This window comes from Halichoeres trimaculatus, unplaced genomic scaffold (genome assembly GCF_033239565.1).
Source record: "Halichoeres trimaculatus isolate MK-OKI-2021-1 unplaced genomic scaffold, fHalTri1.1 fHalTri1_scaffold_11, whole genome shotgun sequence".
In the NCBI taxonomy this organism is placed as follows: Eukaryota; Metazoa; Chordata; class Actinopteri; order Labriformes; family Labridae; genus Halichoeres; species Halichoeres trimaculatus.
The window spans coordinates 29,234,032-29,256,017 of NW_027437189.1; the positions used below are offsets into that span (position 1 = coordinate 29,234,032).

Consider the following 21,986-nt stretch of genomic DNA (forward strand, 5'->3'; position numbering starts at 1 on the left):
GAGTCGGTCGTCTTGGTCATGCAATATTGTTTTGTATGTTTTTCTCTCTCTTTTTTTTGTTTTGACTGGAGATATTTTATATAAAGGCAGATGTCTGTGTACTTAACACGTTGATCAGACGTGTTTTAGTCGGTGGCAATTGGGAGAGGAGTTGCAGATCTGACAACTCCTTCCTTATAGATTTGTTCTCTCCAGTATCCAATTATCCTTTGCCAAATAGTATTTTATTCATTCAAGGTTTGCCGCACCCCCCTTATAGCTAGCTTTTTGTCTAGGTTTGTTATGTACTATAAGAGCCCCTCCTAAGGACTGAAATGAATTTCCTAGGACTTTAACAGCCAGTGCTACTGCAACTTTTCTGCATTCGCAGTGCAGCCCAGCAGCATCTCACTGCTCCTGAAATAGTGAATTTCTCCACGTATAAATTATATTAGAAAAGTCCGCAACCGGTAAGGTGAGCGCCTTTCGAGCCCTAAAAGGTCGGCCCCCGATCACGGCACTTAACATGAGCAAGGTCCTAATGGGTCAACACCGTTCAGACTCTCACTCGCTCCTCTTGAGCTGTATCTCTGATTTCAGTCAAACCTCATCGTGTTTAAACAGGCCCGGGCCAGGCAGTCGACTTCAAAAACCACACACACACACACAGTGGTCAATGGCTCTCCAATACCACTTTTCTGTATCTTGTCTCACGAGCTGGCCTCCAGTGTATGCTCGACAGCCATACCACTGAGGCCCAGCATATCTTTAACAACCTTACTCAAAATGCTTGGCCAAGCTTTCTGCTGCTTCAATCCCAATGATTAATTTGTCCGTCTCACAATTTAGGTGTCCTACTGACACGTTTTCAAGCAGCCTTCATGTGCACATGAATGACAGGCTGAAGCTGATTCTGTGTCCACAGGTTCTTTTATGTGAGAGAGAGCCAAAGCAAAAGTTAGTCTCACCACACAGTGAAATCACTCTTAAAATTGAGAATAAAATTTCTCCTACCTTTTGTGCCGGCACAGATTTCACCTGCCTGGAGAGACCAACGCTCCGGCTCCCAATCAGACCGAAATTCGATGACGCCACTTATGTTAAGGATTTCCCAGATGCAAATACACATATATCAATGATGAGACGACAGAATCAACTTGGCAGCCTTTGCGGGTTTTATTGAAGTCACACAGCTCGAAACACAGCAATCATGGTAGATGGACGGACCGACTCCCCTCAGCTTCAAACATGTATCTTTATGGAAGGTTTCAGTGACGTCATCATGTGTCTGTTTTTGCCAACTCGTCACTATGGGGATAGTTTGGCTCCAGCCAAACTACCACTGGTCACGGCATGAGATTTCCTGTACTCTCCTATCAGGGTGGAACGTTTTGGCAAAGGTTTCGAGTATTGTTTTTCGCTGCTGAGAAACTCACCTCTGACCTCTCTCACAAGCACCTTTTCCGAGAACAAGCCTGCTGCAGGTCTGGCTGAAATTACCTCAACTAGAATCTCACAAATATCATATGAAACGAATAGCTGTATGTTTAGCCTTTAAATTCGCCCTAACAATACCAATCTGATGCCTGTGTTAAATAATAACCTGCATGCCCTACTATGGAATACGACTGATAATGTTTTGGGTAAAAGACATAAAATGGGTTTAGGGAATTACTGAAGTTATGTATATATAAACTAAAAAAAATGTCAATGTTTAGCAGCAGTTTTGTAAGAAAAAACAAAAAAAAAGCTTTAGTATGCACAGAAATTCCTAATCAGTTGTAAACTTTTATACCCTGTAGACTAGTAGTGCAGCAAAAAAAAAAAAAAGTTCATCAGAGGTAACATTTCAAATCAGGGAGCCAAGAGTACCTGTTAAAACAATAATAATAATAATAATAATAATAATAATAATAATAATAATAATAATAATAATAATAATAATAATAATAATAATGTTATTATTATTATTATTATTATTTTTTTTTTTATTATTATTATTATTATTATTATTATTATTATTATTATTAAAAAAGACATAGACCCAGTTGCCTGGATCAGCACCATGGATTGGCCCCTACCTACCAGTTAACAATCCAGCTTCCAGGGCTGGATTGGACTGATACCCAATACCGGGATAAGTATCGATACATCCTTACAACAATCACGACTGTACCCTCTACAGGTCGTGGTAAACTGCTAGAAATCAGCAGCAAAGCGGCTCCCTTATCTGTCTTTTGGACAACTTTGACTTTGACAGGAGAAAAAAACAAAAAACTAAGCTTGACCCATGAAACCTGTTTTTGGTCGATAATTACAAAACCAGATCAGGGGTAAATAAATTAACTTCTTCGACAGCAGCTAAACTGAAACCACTTTCTCTCTCTCATTAATTCAGACATTATCATTCCACTGTTTTGTGCTGCTCATATTTTGTACATAAAACCATTTGATTTGGAGCTTGTAAGTATTTTTATTCAAAAAGTTCTCGATCCAAATGTGGAAAAGAGCTAAAAACTACTAATTATGCTTCTAACCTTTAAGACCTGAATCTCTGGCATTAACAGCAAACAGTAATAAGGAGCATAAAGTGCTCTTGTCTTGCTTTTATTCTCTTCCATGTGACCATCTTTCCCTGTAGCCCCCTCGTACTCCTCTCCTCTCCCGCCTTCTTACCTTCCTCTTGTCTATCTATTACTTTCTCTTCCCCAGCCCCTGTCTCCACTCGTCTCGACCCCTCTTATGCCTCTCTGTTCCCCTCCCTTCTCTCGGCCCTCTCTCGTTCATCAAGCCCATTTATTGCCTGCGCTCTGCTCTCAGTCCTGCATATATCTGCATAGTAATAGGCGGTTAATTAGCTGGAGCTGGGTGCCTGTGTGGAGATCGTCGTAATGGAGTGGGCTTGGAGAGAGAGCTCACCTGGGCCACTTCTCAGGGCCTCCAGGCCTGGTTCAATGGCTTTGGATGATTTGGTGAATGTGTGTGTGTGTGTGTGTGTGTGTGTGTGTGTGTGTGTGTGTGTGTGTGTTAATGTGTGCTGGGTTTGAGAGTGAATATTATGTGTCAGAGTAGCTGCACTCTGCTGTTTATTTATGCATGTTTTGGGTGTTTTTGGATTTGTGTGTGTGCCTCTTATTAACCAGCCCACCTTGCCCCTCCCCTCATGTTGCTGCATAAACACGCATGCTGCTATTAAAGCCTTTGATGTCGGCTTCCCCGGCCCCCTCAGGACTCTGCAGGACTGTAAAACTAGTGCAGATATTATCGCAGCAGCTGTAACATAAACCCACATATTATACACCACTCCCTCTGTGCCGTCTCCTCTCACCTCTGAATCTTTGACCCCCTGCTGTGCTGGAACGGCGCATGAGCCGCAGCGTTTAGATAATGGAGTCCTCCTCGTGGGCGTGGTGAGAGCCTGAAACTGTTGCAACAGCAGACGCACAGGCGTACAGTATCGGCACAGATGCGCGAGCAGAGCGGCCTGCAGGCATGTTGCCAGACGGGCTTGTGTGTAACTTTTGCAAAGTCTCACGTTAAGGTGGAGGCACAAACACTCGCACATTCTCCTACAGACACACAAACAGGTGCAATCACAGTCAGGAGGAGCTCACAGAGACAGAAGGTACAGACTCAGTGCAGCAAATTACGCTGCAAGCTATTTACATATGCTGTTACAATATTAGACATTTGCATTAAAAAAGAGGTTTGGAACAGTTTAATTGTGCATGCGGGAGGAGGAATAATGCATGTTTAAAGAGAGGAAGAGAAACAAAACGGGGTGAGAGCGCTGTAGGGAAGAGTGAGAAGAGGGGGAGAACTCAGTTTCCCTGAGAGCTGATAGGAGGCATGAAGAGGGAAAGAGAGATCTAAAGCAGAGTGTTAGCGAACCAGACAGAGATTGTGCCCATTGTGTCAGGAATAATGTGTCCCACACAGCTAAAAGGTTAGCGCTGCAGCCTCAGGCCACCATGACCATTACAATATGAAAGGGCTGAAATGTATGCAGTGAAAAGAGGCACTCAAGGGAGGGGACCCGCCCACGCTCCGGCCCCCCAGGAAGGGTTCTCACTTCCAGGCTTTTTGCCTCCCGCTCCGAGACCAGCCGCACGTCACAGATACACTACCTCCAGGCAGTTTTCAGACTCATTTTGTCACAAGCTGTTTGATTTTTTCTGGCTTTTTTTTTTTGTACGTGTACAATGACATCATCATCATCAGCAGCAGCAGCAGCAGCTGCATTTCTGTGTCTCCATTTTCCAACAAGTGTGACCCACTTTAATTAAACTGAGGGTTGAGACTCACAGACTTGCTGCTTTTGGACATGGCCGTGACAAGATGCAATAATATGGTATAATGAGTCTAAGTCCCCTGTTGAGAATCTGAACTCCTCATTTGGTTCTTGTGCTTTATAACTTAATGATGTATGCATCGTTTTATTGCTGCTCACTTTGGAGCTTTATTGGATGAAACACAAAGAGGCCTATTAATAGCTCACCTGGAACAGCTGCTCCCATCTGTCTTTGAAACAGTCCAAGTTAGAGATAACTTAAGGATATGTTGACAGAATAAATGTCATAATCACAAGTGAAGACTCACTGTGGAGAGACGGAAAGTACAAGTCAGCCTTTCCCAGTCTCTAGATTAACACTAATATAGAAGTCCATACGATGATTTAATTTAAGTATCCACAGATACTTTCATCCCCTGTCGCCTCTATAACATAGAGGTTGTGCCTTTTTTTGAGAAGATTTTGTGGCGTTATTATGTCTCAGGTCAGCTGGTGGTGCAATGGTCAGCACTGTCGCCAGTGAGAAGTTTCCTGGTTCAATTCCCTGGGCTGTTTTGCTTGGATTTTGCAAAAGTTCTCTCTGGCTTCCTCCCACATGCTCATCAAGTGGATTGGTCACTCTAAATTGCCATAGGCGTGACTGTGTGTATGAATGCATTGGAAAAAATTGAATGCCTTGTCCTATTTTCAGTGGAAAATATCTTTTTTAGATTTAATATGATCCACATGACCAGTCCAGGAAAAATGTCTTATTTCAAGTAACAAAAATGAGATCTGAATTGCTTGTAACTAGTAAAAAAAAAATCTGCCAATGAAACAAGAGAAAGGTTACTTCACTTGTTTTAAATATGTTATTCTAGTTTCAAGCATTTTTTCTTGTTCCAGTGCCAGATTTTTTTTACTCATTACAAGCAATTCAGACCTCAGTTTTTCTTTAAGTAACTTAAGTGTAACAAGACAATTTTTACTCAAAATTAAAAAAAAAAAAAAAAAATTATAAGATTTTAGTTTTTTGCAGTTTGGTAGTCCATCTCTACATGTTTGTCCTGCAATAGTCTGGCAACCTGTGCAGGATGAAAGGATGAGTGCCAAATTAGGTACTTTTATAGGTACGTATATAATTTTGTCAAAAGTTGCGAGTACCAAGTCACGAAAAATCAAAAGGTACCACGTTTCGGTACCTAAATGCATCCTTGTGACTGTGACAGAGTGGAAGAGTAGATGATTTCCCTTGCTTGACATGAACAGAGCATTTTAAGGTTATATATTGAAGAATAAATATGTTAAATTGAAAAAAAAAACAAAAAAAAACAAAAAAACTTTTTATTATGAAACAAATTGATATTTTTTACCACAGAAACACAAAAAAAGTACAGAAAATTGGTACCATTGAGTACTGATACCAATTGCCAGGTACTGGGCATCGGTACCGTATTGTTCCAAATTCGAAAATGTACCCATCCCTAGCAGGATATACAGTTCCTTGGACCCAAAGACAGCTGAGATAGGCTCCAGCTTCCACACAACCCCAAAAAGGAAAAGTGATACAGATACTAAACGGATGTCTTGGCTCGGCCCTGCCTTCTTTAGTTTTCAAAGACAGCGCTGTTGTGTGTCTCATCTCTGTCCCAGAAGTGTCTCTCAGTCCTACTCTGCCAAAGAAGTCTGTTTTGAATGGAGACTGCATCAAGGTAAATAGAGATGGGCTGGAAGTTAGACATGGTGATGGCAAGGAACATCTAGTCAGCTTCAAAATAAAACACGGTGTAGGACAACTGGATACAGTATCAGATCATACAAACATTAATATATGTGTCGACAACTATAACAGGCACAGATCAGTAATTCACGTTGATCACAACTGGAGCTTGATTTTTCATCACTGTCTGTTGGTAACAGAACAGGATAGATTACACACATGAATGGTATAATAATATCCAAGGCAATGGAAAATCAACATTGGGAAGTCAAGTTAACATTCACATCTTGTCCTCTGCACACTCCTGTGATCCTGATACTCCTTTTTAATCATGAGAAGCGCTCACATACAGTGTTTTTCAGTGCAACAACCCAATGAACTAAAAGTCCTAAAAATGCAGGAGAGGGAAGGTAAAAGCATTGCTAAAAATTAAAGTTTCTAAGCCAACTCAAACAGTCTGATGTAAACTGAGTTCATCTTTTGTGTAGGCACATGTTAACTCAAACTCTTACATAAAAAACTTGCCTCCATATTTGGAAAGGTGTGCAGCGTTATCTTTGATCTCTTCCAGGTTGACCTGAATAAAACCTGCATATGATTCTTCTCTTCTCTCACATACGTTTGTTCAGGCGCTGCATGCTCGCATATGAACAGCTTTGTTCCATCGATCCAGCCTTCGCTAGAACAAAAGCACGGAGAAGATGAAAAGGCTTTTTGACCCAGCTCTGTTTCCAGGCCTTGTTAAATAGCAGGGGATTTTATTGACTACATTGCAGCAGTGCAGCCACTTACCCAGGCCGGGTGTCCAGGCATTGACAGCTCTACTGTAGGACAAGTCTTCACTGCCCAGGTGACTCTGAGGAACTTGGGGATGTCAACATGGGTGACAGCGTGTGTGTAGAAGTGCGTCTAAGGTCTGTTAGTGTGTGTTAAAGCAGTGGTGGACGTGCACACAGAGGCCTGTGAGTGTGTGTGTCCCTGCAACAAGAAATCGATAAACCCTGGGGTTAATAGTGAGGAGGAACTGGCTCACCAGCTCTGCTAACAAACATCAGACTGTTAGCATAACCTCAGTCCCCCCGTCTCCCCATGGAAATCCACTGGCATTGATTATAAAGCTCAGGCTGCAGTTCAGTCTAGTCTCACTGGCTTACGGCGGACTATATGAGGCCCCTATTGCTCTGTCACTCAAACACAGAAGATTTAGGAGTTAACCCTCTGGAATCTGAATAAACCAAGGACAGAGGGACAAAGACGGGGCGAGGATTAGACTAAGATTCAGCTTAAAGTCAGTGTTTCCTGCAGCAGGGTGGCACTGTGAGCTGAGTCTTTGTCCTTCAGTCTGGAGGGCCTGCTTTAAATCTCCACTAAGGTTCATTACAAGGGTGTTAGTGCTCTGGATCTGACAGGGGTCCTGTTTGAAACAGCGTACACAAAATTATTGAGTATTCTTTTCTGGCTGTACTCTTAATTTCTAACTCTTTCAATGTTTTTTTTTTTTTCCTTTGTCAATACAAGCTCAAAAAGCAGCTATCAAGACACTCAAAATATGTATTCTTCAAATTCAATGCCAGACTTTTCCTGGATCATTCAATGGACATGAGGGGTCAGGCCTTTTCAGGAATCTAGTGCACAAACACATGATTTTTATCATAAAGAGGGTAGTATGTTAAGTTTGTTCTCCAATACAAACAAAGCAGAAACTTTATACAGAAAACTGAGACATGTATTGCTCTGCCCGCTTACTTTTTTGCAAATTTTCCAGATTTTTATGCCCTGTACCCAGATTGTGGCTGTTGCTGACTTCTTGCAACTATTTCCAAGAGGTGGCAGGAAAAAGTTGGGGGTAAACTTCACTGTTTGCTCACAGCTCAGCTGGATAAAATAAGGGATTTTTTTTTCCTGGTTTGAGCATGTGTGGAAAGGGCTTTAATAGTTTGTTTTTCATCTCAAAGATGACATAAAGAGTGCTAGAAGGCATACCTTCCAAAGGGTCAAGCAGTCTGCCTCATCTGCTTTCAGTTACTTATGGTGATGGTTTAAGTCTTTTATCTTTACTTTCATTATCCTTATCTAACTTTTTAATCTTGGATAGAGTTTCATCAGGAAACAAACAGGTGTTTGTTGTCATGGAGAGGAGTGCATCTGACCAAGCAGTAAACGTAGGAGAATAAAGAAAGCTGAAATGTCAGGCGACTTTGGCTCGTAGTTCGATTTAGAAACAGGTAACATGTTTTGCTGACCACATACTCTGATCTGAAAGCTGACCTTTCCAAAGTTAGTTTGCTCCTTACAGTTAAAATAAAATTGTCATTTCCATTTTTAGGATGGTGGGTGTTTCTTTTTACCCTTTAAACAGTACTGAAGAGAAATGTTAACTTCGACTCTTTGCCATTTTCAGGCCATACATGTCTTTGCCATGCCACTGAATTCTTTAAAACTACTGTTATCAGCTGTGATCCACTCATAAACAAACCTCCAGGTGAAATCAGTCTGTGCCTCTTGGTGCTGTTATTGGGCACAATAAGAAAATGCTGTTTCTTAATAGAAAAAATGTTGAGGAAAGACCCTCACAAGCAAAATGAGCTCCACAGGAAAATATTAACACTGCACACAGACAGCAGAACAATGCACCAGTGAAAGATCTGTAGGGCGATAATTGGTTGATAGCCTCAGACAATAGACCTCAAAGGTTCTCGGCTACTTCGGCTGGATGGATGTGAGTTGGCGAGCAGACGTTGTGGAGGTTGAGTCGTAGGAGGCCTGAGAGAGTGCAGTGACAGGCTCTGGGCGAGACGACTGACGTAACGTATAATTAGAGCTCGCTGTTCTTTGGCCAGATGAGTGGAAATCAGTTCATAAGAAGCTTAAGGAAAAGTTAGGAGTTGTTTTGATTGAAAGAGAACAGACGTTGTTGGAAAGAGTTGATGAACAACTTCTGAGCATCCCTGTTATTATTGTTTGACTAACTTTTTGTCATCATTTACATTAAACCGTAGCTAGCTTAGAATCAGCTTAGACGTCCCAGATCACCACTATAAGTAACAAAGATCAGTTAGTGAGGCCTTCTGTTTCTCCTCTGCAAAAACCAAACTAATCTTTTCTTTAAAGAAACAGATGTCAAACTAAACTGTGTTATTCCCTCTTTTTATTTTAAAGTCAGTCATTTTCAGTTAAATAGCAGTAGCAGTAACATAAACAAGAGCTTAAGGTTCTGTGCAGCATGCCCTGATACTGTTTTTGGTATATTTTTCTGGTGCCAGCCATAATAGCCTTGTTTTATTTGTTTGTCCAAGTGTGAATAGACAAATATTCATAAAGCTTTCTCAACTCTGTAGAATAAAATAAGCCTTCTCTAAAACAGGCTTATCTTGGTGTGCCAGCTTAGTTCACTTTAAGCCTCCAAGCATGGAGAATAAGAGAGGAGAGGATCTCAGAGTTTCTCTCTCTGTAGCATCTTCTTCAGCCTCACTGACAGCTGGAGTAGAGTCATAATGCACGAGGACACGGTTGCACTTGTCCTTCCAATGTGATTCTTGGAGATTTGTCCATAAACATTTGATGTTGTGCGTCTGTGTGGATGCATGTCCACACTCAGCCTGTCAGTGTGTGATATCTGTCCTCTGTTGAAGGTTTTCTTTTGATACATGTTTCCTCTCTTCTTGTGCTTTGGTTGGCGACGCTCATGCCTGAGAGCTTTACTCTATGAAGAATTCAGGTCAGAGTCGCTGGGTTTCCATTGGTGTGGTTCTTTATGTGACTGGCAATGAACAATTCAGAAGGATCGAGAGACAGTTTGTCATATCGTAAGAAATCAATCTTTTTTTTAAAAGTTACATGTAAAGGCGGGTACACACTACAGGATAATTGGGCCCGATCGCCCCCTTACGATCAAAGCCAGCAAAGGCCCAATTGTCTAATGACATCATGTGTGATTTTCCTGTGGTGTGGGGTTTGTTAAGAGTGATTTCTTCTGGTCAGAGCCACTTAGAAGGCCTCCGATTCAGTGATAGAAGATAATGAACATGTTTAATATTTGCTCTGAGAGGAGCCGAGCAGGTACAGTGTATAATGTCACATGCACCGGAGCAAAGCCAATCAAGACGCGAGCTGACTCAGCTGACCGAAGAGGAAGTAAGAAATCTATGTGTGATACTGAAAATAACTTTACTCACCTCCAACTCACATTGTTATTCATACAGCCCATATCCCCACCGTCTCCACAACCTTTTCCATAAAACTTTTTCTTTTGTGTTTTTTTTTTTTTTTTTCGAAATTCTTGAGTCTGACAACAAAACATCTTTGCTTATCCAGTACGTCTTTCATGTATGTTTACACAGAAGTCGTGTTTTACTACCCGAGATCCGAAATGTTGAGCATGACGAAGCTGAAGCTCTGCTGAAGAATCTGTTAGTGTGTGGTGTCCTCAGAGTGCAGACCACACACTGTAAGATCAGGAGAGAGAAATCTTGTGCGATCTGTCTTTTGTTATCGTCAAGTGTGGGCTCTCTATGTGTGTGAAAGTTTGGAGAATCCTGTAATGTGTACCAGCCTTAAGAGAGTAAACAACCATGATATGACCAACAAATGAGCCTCCAGGGACTAAAATAAAAGCTTTATACCAGAGAAAGCCAAATGGGATAGGTTTGTTGCCTTTCACCTAAAAACCTTTCACAAAAAAAATTATCTACAAAATATTTTCACTATTCGGCCTGAAAATGAGGATTTGATTTGAAACATATTTTAGAAATACAACTTAACTTCTTCTTTCTGTCCCCCCTCTTTCCCACATTGTCTCCCGCTCCAGGTGCCTGTCGTGTGTCAATGGAAACTTCCCCTGCCACTGGTGCAAATACCGCCACATGTGCACACAGGATGCCAGCGACTGCTCCTTCCAGGAGGGACGAGTTAACACCTCAGAGGTGAGTTTTTCAGCGAGCACACAAAGTGCAGCACGCTCTCACACAAGGAAACGCTGATTCAGAAGCAAAGCAACACATGAATACATTTACTGCTATTAATGGATTTGCAAGCTCTCACAAACTAGTTTGTTTGGTGGCATAGTAGTGTCACATATGCAGCTGGGACCTGTAAGCATTTGAGAGTGTGTGTGTGTGTGTGTGTGTGTGTGTGTGTGTGTACGTGTGTACGTGTATGTGTATGTATGAATGAATGCTGCTCTGAGTGGCCCAGCAGCAGCTGTTGTACTCCAAGCAGCGCTGGATTTATTCACTTATAAACAAGTCAGGGTGAATGAGTATGCAAATGACAGTGCGTACGATCGTCCCAAATGTTATATTTGCATGAAAACTCTCATCCATCCATGAGCCTGCGCTTTTACACGGTCTCTTCTCTCTCTGCTGAGTCTCATTGTCTCTTAAAAAGGCAGAAAAACTCCTTTTTGAGCAAACAAATGAACTTTTGTGTCTTCAGAAAGCTTTAATTAACACGTCAACCTCTCAGCTCGGTGTAGCTCAGCCAGGAGTAAAGAATCACTCCAACTTGTCTGCAGAGCGACAACTGTTTAGAGACTCGGTTTATTTTCTGTTTTATTCCCTTTGAGTGGCTCATTTTTACCAGCTTTTATCTCTTAAATTTACCTTCTGTCTGATTTAACAGGTGAAAAAAAGTCTTCCTTTGTTCACACTGTTTACTGGGCAGAGTCTCTCTTTTTCCCCTTAGCTTATGTTGCCCACACATTTATTTTCTTCTTCTTCTACTTCTTTATTTCTTGACATTATCAAGAAAAAAAACAGATGAGTTGTGAAAAAGAAAACAACAACTTGGAATCCTCAGTGTGCGTGGACATGTCGCTGCATTAGTGCGTCATCTTGGACTGCCCATGATACGATATATATTTTTTGTAGATGGCAAGGGGTTGTTAGTCAAAGCCATTATTAAACGGTAATCATATGCTAATTGTATCATTAAAGCCCAGATTTCCATTTTTAACACTGTGCTACAATGGCAGAATTTACAAAACCTGCTGTGATGAACCTGCAAGAAACCTTTGTGCAGTTTGCAGTTTTTGATTCTTTTTTTCCCAGCAATGATTCATTTCCTTTTGAGCCAAATTTAATTTCTTCAATCACCTTTAAATACAGAGCACAAGTCCCACCATTGTATAAAATGCACTCTGATTTACTGGAGCTCCCAGAGGAGAATAAATATATATTTTAAGTCGTGTTAATTTGCATTTAGCAATTTGCAGTATCTATGCAGATGTGTAGCTCTTTAAAGTACCGCTAAAGGCTACCAGGTTTTTGCAATTTGGGTCCTTATGTAGGTCTAGTTGTTACACAATTGGGTCTTAATGTACCGTTATTGAATGGCCCATTTGACCATAGCATTAGCCGCTGCAAATATTTGGGCAGTTAACTAATTTCACCATGAAAGCAAGCAAGTACAGAACATCATATGTCAGAAAATCCCCATCAAAAAAAAAAAAAGAAAAAAAAAAGAAAAAACAGAATTACGCATGGCTACTATGGATAGACAGCAATAAACATGTTGAGCGGCAATGGTGTGACTGAAAGGAGTTAAAAATAGGAAACAATTTTACAGCAGAAGAAATGGAGATTCTGTGAAAAGAATATAGAACGCACAAACACCTGTTATCAGCTAGTCAATCAGATAGCAAACAAAGATAAAGGGAATATTTGGCTAAAGGTCTTGAACAGAGTAAACGCGTGTGGTGTTTAAGAAAGCTGCTTTGAGGAACAAGCACCGCAGCAATGCCCAATCTGGCTGAGTCTACTCTTTGAACTATAACTAACTAATTAACACCTGTTGGTATTTATGAATGCTCTTGATAAAATTAATAACACCAACATTGAAAACTAAAATTAATTTTAACTTGGTTGATGTTGGCCAATCAGAGGAAGAGGGGTTTGTAGAATGGGGAGCCTTAAAGAGACATTGACTAAAACAAAGCATTTCAGACAGAGGCTGAAATAACAGTTTTTGTAAAACACCAGTGTTAGAAAAAATCAGCATTTTTTTTCAAGCTGTAAATCATGTAAAGATACTACAGGGGCACCAGAGGGACAGAACAAAGACTAAAATGAGCATGATACTCCCTCTTCAATGTTGTTTTGTAATTGGATGTCAAACTGGATGTCATCATCTTGCTGTATGACATATATTACAGGTAATAAACCATTTAACTATAAAGTACATGTGCTCAAACAAGGATAAGTGTTTAGTGAAGAAGCCACTCCCATTGTGCTGTTGTCCCAATGATAAAATACATCACTGACCACATGGTCTTTAGTGGCCACCAAACAGCCAACTGTTATTGGCCAAGGCTTTTTTATTTAAGCTCAATGAAAAATTAACTGCAAAAAAGAAAATAAATACTTCTGTCTGACCCCCATCATTCCTCCTGAAGTGTTTTAATAACTTTACATACATTATTATCTGTTTAGAGAACCTGTCTGTATTCTTACCACACACTAAGTATGTAAAGGCTTTCAGTGGAACAACAAGCACTTTTAGAGGACATCCTTTGATAAGGCACAGGGACTGATTTCCAGCCCTTACAGCTGGTTTAGCAGCTGTGGGAAGAAGCCATCTACTGGAGCTATTCCAGCAATTAGTCTTTAGGCCTGAAAAATATAAAAAAATATACTTCAACTTCAGGAACAGCAGGGTTCCCTTTTAGCCAACAGCAGTAGTTTTGTCGTCACACATTCATCTCCTCCAGCCTTGATTTCGTTCCAATTTGCCAGTTCGTAGCTCCTGCTGAAAGCAATATTGCCCATCTCCGCTGCCTGAAAAAGTTTCCCCCTGTGTCATTAGCAGTAGGTTGCCAAAGTGATTGAATTCACACTACACTGGTTATCTTCCCAACAGGCATTTGTCATATTTCTCGAGGCTGACTTCACTTCATATCTGATAAAATCCATGGCATCCTCCAATGTGTGCCACAGGTACATCACAGAAATACACTTTGTACTCTAGTGTGTGAGCGGAGATAAACACTTCTCAATAAATTTCCTCCCTTGAAGTAAATATAATTCTCCGTTGTCACTTCCCGGATATGTAAATGTATATAAATCAGCTGTGTTGTGACAGCAGATAAACAGGGAGGCATATTAGGGGCGACCAGGCAGAAAATTGCCAGAGTTGCAGAAACACTTGAAGAGGCCATGAACACAAATGTGTATAAACACAAACAATGAGAGAAACAAACACCAGGACAAACAAACAAATTCTCTCTGCTTCAGTGAATCCCAGCGCCGTTTGATGGAGCCGACCGGGCCGACGCGAGGCTCCCCAGTTTTGGTTTCAAATGAATTCAAATAGGAAGAAATGCTTACAAAACACTTCTTCTATCTGATTCATGTTTTTTTATTTATATTTTTTTTCTTGTCACTTCAAATGTTGTATTTTTTTTTTCCTGACCAAAAGCTACAGGCACCCAAAATGACTGCAGAGGGGCAGAGTCGTGTAGACAGGAATTAATATTCTCTGAATTGACAAAATTTTTTTTAGATAAACATTTGTCTTTTGTGTATTACTAAAAGTATTAAATACTGGTGCTGATAATTACATTCCACAAGGACATCAAAGCTTTGTTCATTAAAACAAATTAACAATTAAATCTAATTATTTTTGTCATAGTTTGTCTCAGAAGTTTTATTTCAACTGATCTAACTTTCTTTAGCTGGTAGCACTCCAGCATTTTCAGGCTACATGAAAGAATCACAGCTGCCTCCTTCATTTGACTGAGATCACTTCAGTGTTTGACAGACAGATGGCTCTGCAGACACCACACAGCGCTGTGAGGGATGAGTTTTGTCACTGGCATTTTCACTGTTTGTTGCAGAAGGTTGTGTTCAGGTGCGACACAATATGATGGGACAAAAAGCAACAGAAACCGGCTTTATTATGAATTTTTCATTTATTTATTTATATAAATACATCATTCAGACAGAAAAAAATTGCAGACATCTCTCCTGTTTTGACATTTCAAATGACATTCTTCAACTTCAGATGTTTTCATTTTTTCTTCACCCTCACCCCGGTGGCATGATTTTGTACCCGTTACCATCCCAACCAACTTGCTTCCAGGACATTTTCCTGAATTTTTCTGACTTCACACAGACTTGTCCAGTCCAGAAAACTTAAAGGTCCCATATTATGCTACTTTTCTGACGTTTAATATGGATCATTGATATCTTCATGAAATGGTAGTAACATGTTTTGGTCCAAAAAGCCAATAAATCAAGCACAGCAGCATTGTTTCCAGGCTCTCATAGCCCCTCTGTTCAGAACGCTCTGATTTAGTGGGCATGACCTTCATAAGTAAATGAGCCACCACTGATACCGCCCCGCTCTTCTTGAGAGCGGCACCACGAGCTGCGAGTGCACAATGTTTAGAAAACAGCGAAGCTGGTTTATTGTAACATTACAGGCTAAAACAACAGGCTAACTGCAGCTGAAGTTAGCATCCTGAAGCTAACACAGAGACAGGGGGGAAACTGAGGAAAAGCTCTTACATGTGCTCCACAGCACACAGCATTTAAAATACTCACATTTCCAGGTTCTGAGGTTTGTTGGCGGATGGTTGGTAATGCGCCTGGATTCAGGACCAGTCTATTCGCTAGCCCTCTGTTGTACTGTCCAAAGTTGGAAAAGCAGTCAGCCGTGAAGTGACTAGCACACACATGCACAGTTTTTCTGAGTGTAGCTGGTACATTTCCCTCATAAATGAACTCTAGCCAATTAATCTTGTCTTCTTCTGAGATGGGAAGCTTGAGCATGAAACTATGTGGCTGTTTACAGCCAAAAACAGAGCAGTGATGGAGCTTCAACTTTGGCATTCTCCTCCCCTCTGCTGGAGGGGGGGGTGTCTGCTCCAGTGGTCAAAAAAGGGAAACACTGACGTAAGCAAACCCCCGAAATCCAAACAGCTTGTTTCAGCTTGTCAGGATTTTACATTCACATACAAGCACTACTTAGTGCAGGTTTTGTCATTAAATATCACATTTTGTGGGCTGGTAAGAAAGCCAAAGACCCCAAAATTTAATTAAAAGACTTGATCAAGTGATTTTTGCACAATATGGGACCTTTAAGAGGTAGTTGGCGGGAAAAAGTCAGAGTAATGTTAGGAGGAAGATTTCAACTGTTTGTATTCACACATGCTGTCCAACCAGAAAAATCCAAAATGGGGGAAGATATCTTGCTCATTGCAAATAAATATATGCCTGTATTTATTCTGAAACCCAAAACAAGATTATTCAGATCACACGTTACTCCAGCTACTTAAATAAGCATGATTCATTGTGCTCCTCTTTTTTTTGTAAATGTAAACATAGCTGTGGTACTTCTGGTCTATGTGAATGCGCTTTTACTGTCTATCAGTTCATTTTCATTCATACTCTTTAACTGTAAGTCTCATTAAGCTTGGTTTGGACGGTAAGAAGTGTAGATCAATGTGAGAAAAACTAGAGCAAACAGTGATGATAATAAAAAAAAAGTGTATCCTCTGTGGTCTTTGGTGGACACAGCATGTCAGGGCAGAGAACAGGCCAAGCTGCAGTTGGCATTAAGCCGTCAGCTTTCTTAGAAATCAGTTTGTTTTTGTGTCAGATTTCTCCACTGTTCATTTTTCACAGGGTTTTCTATTTCCTGTTTTGTCAAGCCAAATTCTCCAAAGAGTCTCCTTGTCCAAAACAAACTGCCTCAGTGATTAAACTTGGAAAAGGAAAGAAACAAACAGACTTCCTAGTATCAGGTTAAATTTAGATTTATCATCTTTGGCAGACACAAAAAGCTCAGTGGGGGTTGTGCTAAGCTAGCTGCCACTGAAATCCATACATTGGACCTTTTGTCATTATTTGTCAACAATTAGAGGAATAACTCACTTAATGGGGGAAGACTGAAAGCTCATTTCCAAGCCTGTTTTAATGGTCTACAGATTGATTTTTGTCCTGTTTTGAAGGATGCCCACTGTTAACAATAGCTCAGAACTGTAGATTTAACCCAGTGGTTGGCTGTTTTTCAATGATTGTTTCTGCTGTGTGTGTACTGGTCAGATCTGTGCAAATCTCATGGTAATCACTGTTAAAGCCTGTAGAGATGTTTGGACCACTTATTTTCTTCATTCAGGAACATTTTGAATGTATTTAGGTCTGATGTGTTCATTTAGAAGCAGCCTGAGTGAAGTCATCTGAAACTGTCAGAGGAAGCGCTCATTACGAGCCCGAGCTTGTTCTGCATCAGCCGCTCTGCAGAAGTTTATTTAACTATCAGGGCTCTGACCTTTTCAGTATGTGGAGCTGCAGCTTACCCACTCCGACTGCTCTCACTGTGATCTGTTCTCTTCCTCTCCTACTCTGCCAAGACTTTCTGTTTTCTTTTTTTTTAATCTTTTATCTCTTTTCCTTCTTTTCATTCACCCCATTTCCTCATTTCCTCTCATGCCGCCTTCTTGCCGCTCTTACCCTCTTCTTTAAAGCCTGACCTCCTTACATCTTAGTAAAAACACAGTGGTTCCATGATGCATTGCTGCTGAACTGGTGGCTTTGTAGCCCTGTCTCATTGATAATCATTAGCAGGCCGTGTTCGTCTCCAGATGAACAGAGGGTGGATATAGATATGCGGATCAGCGTTAGCCTCCGTGCTGCTAATTAGAGGATGAATCACCGTGATGAGTGGGTTGGTGAGTCGCTCGTGTGTGTCTGCTGGGTCACCACCGCTGCAGGCCACCAGCCACAGTATCACTGCTCAAAGACCGCCACGCACCTCACCAGCCATATTCATATGGGAGTTTCATTTCAGATCTCCAGCCCTCTTTCGTCTTCTTCGCCCACTGCCTCATCCCTTCAACAAGTCAATTAGCAGGAGCCAGACACTCTCTTTTTGTCTCAGGGTGTCAGAGTTACAGCTGGCGTCCTTTGTTGCCGGTTGCTGCAGCTCAGGCTGGTGCAGAGCTCTGGGTTGCCCAGCTCGGGGGCTCTGGGTCTGGCACAGAGAAAGCTTCCCCTCTCCCTCTGGGTCTCCCTGGCTGGGGGAAGCTGCCTGCCACTGATAGACTCAGCTGTGTGAGTGTGTGTGTTTGTGTGCACTCACATGTGTGTTAATTATTCAAAGTGTATTAAAGCTTAAAGATGCATCTCCAGATGCCTCTCTGATCGTTGGCGTGTTTAATGGAGAGAGACAGATGAGATGAGAAGCGAAAGGTGGAGCATCCACAAAAGCTAATGGGAGGAGGGCGGCAGTGGCCTAGTTGTTAGAGATGAAGCTTGCTCAAACAGCCGGGGGCTTCATTTATGAAACTATGTGCACACGGAACATGAAAAAATTAGAAAAATGTATTTTTCAAAGAATAAATCTTGCAGAGCTTTGAATGCTCTTCCTATTATTCATGTTTTTGCTTTGAACACAAGTGAGTCAGCCTGTAATTTTGTGCACAAATCTCTCATCTGAGCCGCTCAGTACCACAGTTAACAATACACGTTTAATTAAATGCATATGAATTAAATATACTGACAGTACCTCTGATAATGCCTCTGAAAGTTATTGACTATTTCCAAAGTTTTTCTCTTCAGAAGAAGGTCGGATTTCGCAGTGAAACCCCTAGTTCAAGTCAAGCTCAGGGTGCTTTTGCTTGTAAAGACACATTGAGCTGTGGGTCACATATGTGAATGCATGTATCGAAAAACAGGTGTTTTGTCAAGAAAAATAAGTATTTATCTCAGTGTTAACCCGGGAACAGGGTACATCCAGGTATGTTTGTCAAGTTAACAAACCTCATTTACCTCAAAACCTCATTTTTTTGTACCTACATGTGAAAAACGTACATATGTTTCTCACTATGGTGTTTTAGAAAAAAAAAACCTTATTCCAATTTATGTCTGAAACGTTATAGCCTTTCTGGCCAAGGGACAACAGCCGGTTAGTAAAAATGAAGCCTGTGCGGATGTGCTAAAAGTCGCTGTTCGTCGAGAATCTGCTTGAGGCTGGCTGCAGAAAGACTGGAAGTCATGTACACACCCAGCTATAAAAACAGACTTTTTCGGCATGAAAAACATATTTACAGCCTGGTTCAAAAACGGCTTGGGTCTGAAATGCTGATTACACTATCAGCACACACTGTACAGTCAGTGATTTTTTTTTTTTTTTTTTTTTATCGCTGCGGTTAAGAAGTTATTATGATCGTTTGAGTTTTCCTATTAGAGGCTAAGCTCAGGTCATGTGACCGCGGAGCATCCTGCAGCTGCTTGAAGAAAAAAATCACAGCTGGCGCCATAGCGAATGTGGCTGCGTCTGTGGATTGGCTTCTTTCACGGTTTCAGGAACAGATGGGTGTCATCACATATGCTTCGTCCATGTTTTATAAAGTCTTTGTGTTTTTTTGCTGTATCTTTAAGGCTCCCCACTCCACAAACCCGCTTCCCTTTTACTGGCCAGCCTATTGGAGGCCTGTCTGAGGCAGAGCTATGGGCAGACCTTGGTGTTTGAGGCCTGCATCTCCAATGGGTCATGAAGTCCCTTTGGTCCCTTTGTGATGACCTCATCATTTCACCAAGTCTCATGAGGAACTCATGGAGATCTTGTGAAGATCTAAAGCTTTGTTTTTTTATTTATTTTAGAAGGAAGTGTTTTGAGTTTACACACAGATTCAGACATTTTTCCAACATATAATTTTTTGATGTTTGAAAACCTGCATACAGTCAGTATTTAATAGCATTGGAGTTTTGAGCACAAGTATTGAATAACACATCTGGATTGAGTGTATTTGCCGACACAGATTGTAATTGTGCAGCCATGACGATCATATCTTGAATGAGCTCCATAGTGATGCCTAAACTGCAAACACTCTATGCTGGAACATTCTGTCTTACCCCATTTACAAGCAATTCAGACCTCATTTTTGTCTTTGAATAACTTGAAATAAGACATTTTCTGGATTGGTCAGGTGGATGTGGCTCATATAAAGTCTAAAAGGACTTTCTGATAAGATTTTCTAAACAAAATTTATTTTTCAGCTATATTTTTAAGTTCAGTTTGTTACTTACTGGGGCTTTAACTCAGTTTTAGTTTGCATACTAAAGGCTAGAAAAAAAATGTAAAGAAGAAGGAGGATAGAGAAAGTTCAGCACAGGGAGTGGAATATGAGATATAGGAAGCAGACAAAGGAGGAGGAAGGGCATATATAAAAGGACAGATAAAATAAAGAGAATTAAAGATTAGACAAAGACATCAGAGTTGGTGGGAGAAAAGGACTGAAGAGAAGGAACGAGAGGAGCACACTGTCTGATAAAAGGAGGAAAAGGACCAAGGCGTGGGAGGAAGATGCAAGACATGTTTAACCATTCAGGAGATGAAAGGGTACTTGAAGGTTGTGACACTGCCCGTGCTTCATGTCTCCTCAGCATGTACTTAATAATTCCATATCATTTACTTCATGCTATCTGCCTTGCTTTGCAAGCTCAGCTGCTGGAAGCCAAATAATTGCATCATATGTTCGTGTTTACTGGTATGGAGTTATTTTTTCGCTGACACAAGCAGGAGGTATTAAAATGTTAGCGATTAAAAAAAGTCTCTGAAGACAGGCTAACAAGCTTTTCCTGATGAATGCATGAGAATATAAAGTGTCTATGTTACTACTATGACTTTTTCCTGTCTGGATCCACGTCCTCGCTCTGCTAAAGGCTTAATGAACTCCTCTCCACTGTTACACAGAAGGCACATGGGTAATCATATGTGGGAAATTAGTTTTGGAAGAGTTTTGATGGCACTCTCTGTCTCGATGGATACATTTAATGGCCATCAAACTTTTGAGTGGTGCACTGAGGAGGAGTGGCAGGGGAATTATCTGTACAACCCAAACACATGGTGCATTGTTCTGTTGTAATATACCAGATCAGACTGAAGCAGTTTCTACCTTCCTTACCAATGTTCCTCCAAAAATGACTTGATATAAAGTTAAACTGCTATAACTTACAGCTTGCTGCTCGCTCCAGCCCATTTTGGCACCAGTTTAATGCTATTCATTTGTATAACAAAGAATTTGTCTCTGATAAGGCTCTTGATCAGTTCGAATACTTCAATACGTTTTTCTGAACCTTGTTCACATCCAGTTTAAATCGTACAAAAGGATGTGACAGTCTCTCTGCCTCATTTATGGTAAATTGATTTAGTCATAAAATATTTCAATTCTTTGCATGCAATTGCCTTACCTGACCTACTGTGTTGAAGGATGGGGGAGTGCATGCAAAACTACCATTGAGCAAATCTTCATTTAACAAAATAGAGCAGTAAGAATCATAACCAGAAATCCATACAGACCTATCTCAAATCCACTTTTTGTTAAATTACAGCTGATAAAACTTGGTGATATGATAGATTACCAAATGCTGCAACTCATTTATAAAACTCACAAAAATCTCCTACCACCCAACATGCAGTGTAATTGTTTCAAAAGAAAAAGTAGTTATGACTCAAAAGGATTTGAAATATTTACAAAAAAAAAAAAAAAAAAAACAAGAGTCAGGACTGGGGCTGCATGGGGGTGCAACGGTTAGCTTGCAGCCTCACAGCAAGAAGGTCACCAGTTCGATTCCCAGCTTGGCCGCTGGGCTTTTCTATGTGGAGTTTGCATGTTCTCCCCGTGTATGCGTGGGTTCTCTCCAGGTACTCTGGCTTCCTCCCACAGTCCAAAATCATGCTCACCAGGTTAATTGACCACTCTAAATTGTTCGTTGGTGTGAGTGTGTGCGTGAATGGTTGTCTGTCTGTGTGTCAGCCCTGTGATTGGCGACCAGTCCAGGGTGACCAATGACAGCTGGGATAGGCTCAAGCCACCTGCGACCCTGAACAGGATAAGTGGTTCAGTAAATGAATGAATGAAAAGTCAGAACTACATTGAAAGAACAAAGTATTACAGGTAAAGGTTATATTTTATGGAATAAACTGGACAGACACTCAAGAGAAGCAAAATATTTCAGTGTCTTCAAAAAACTCATCAAAACCAGTGTATTAGACAAATATAGGGAATCAGAGATC

General features: G+C 40.9%; 1 protein-coding gene across 1 annotated transcript in view; it reads left to right on the top strand.

Moving 5' to 3' along the window:
• LOC141799091 (plexin-A1-like) overlaps positions 1-21,986 on the top strand; it is a 453,927-nt gene that overhangs the window by 280,732 nt on the left and 151,209 nt on the right. The window contains exon 12 of the mRNA XM_074681180.1: positions 10,777-10,891. Coding sequence (XP_074537281.1) covers positions 10,777-10,891 — 115 coding nt within the window. The remainder of the gene's footprint in view (positions 1-10,776; positions 10,892-21,986) is intronic.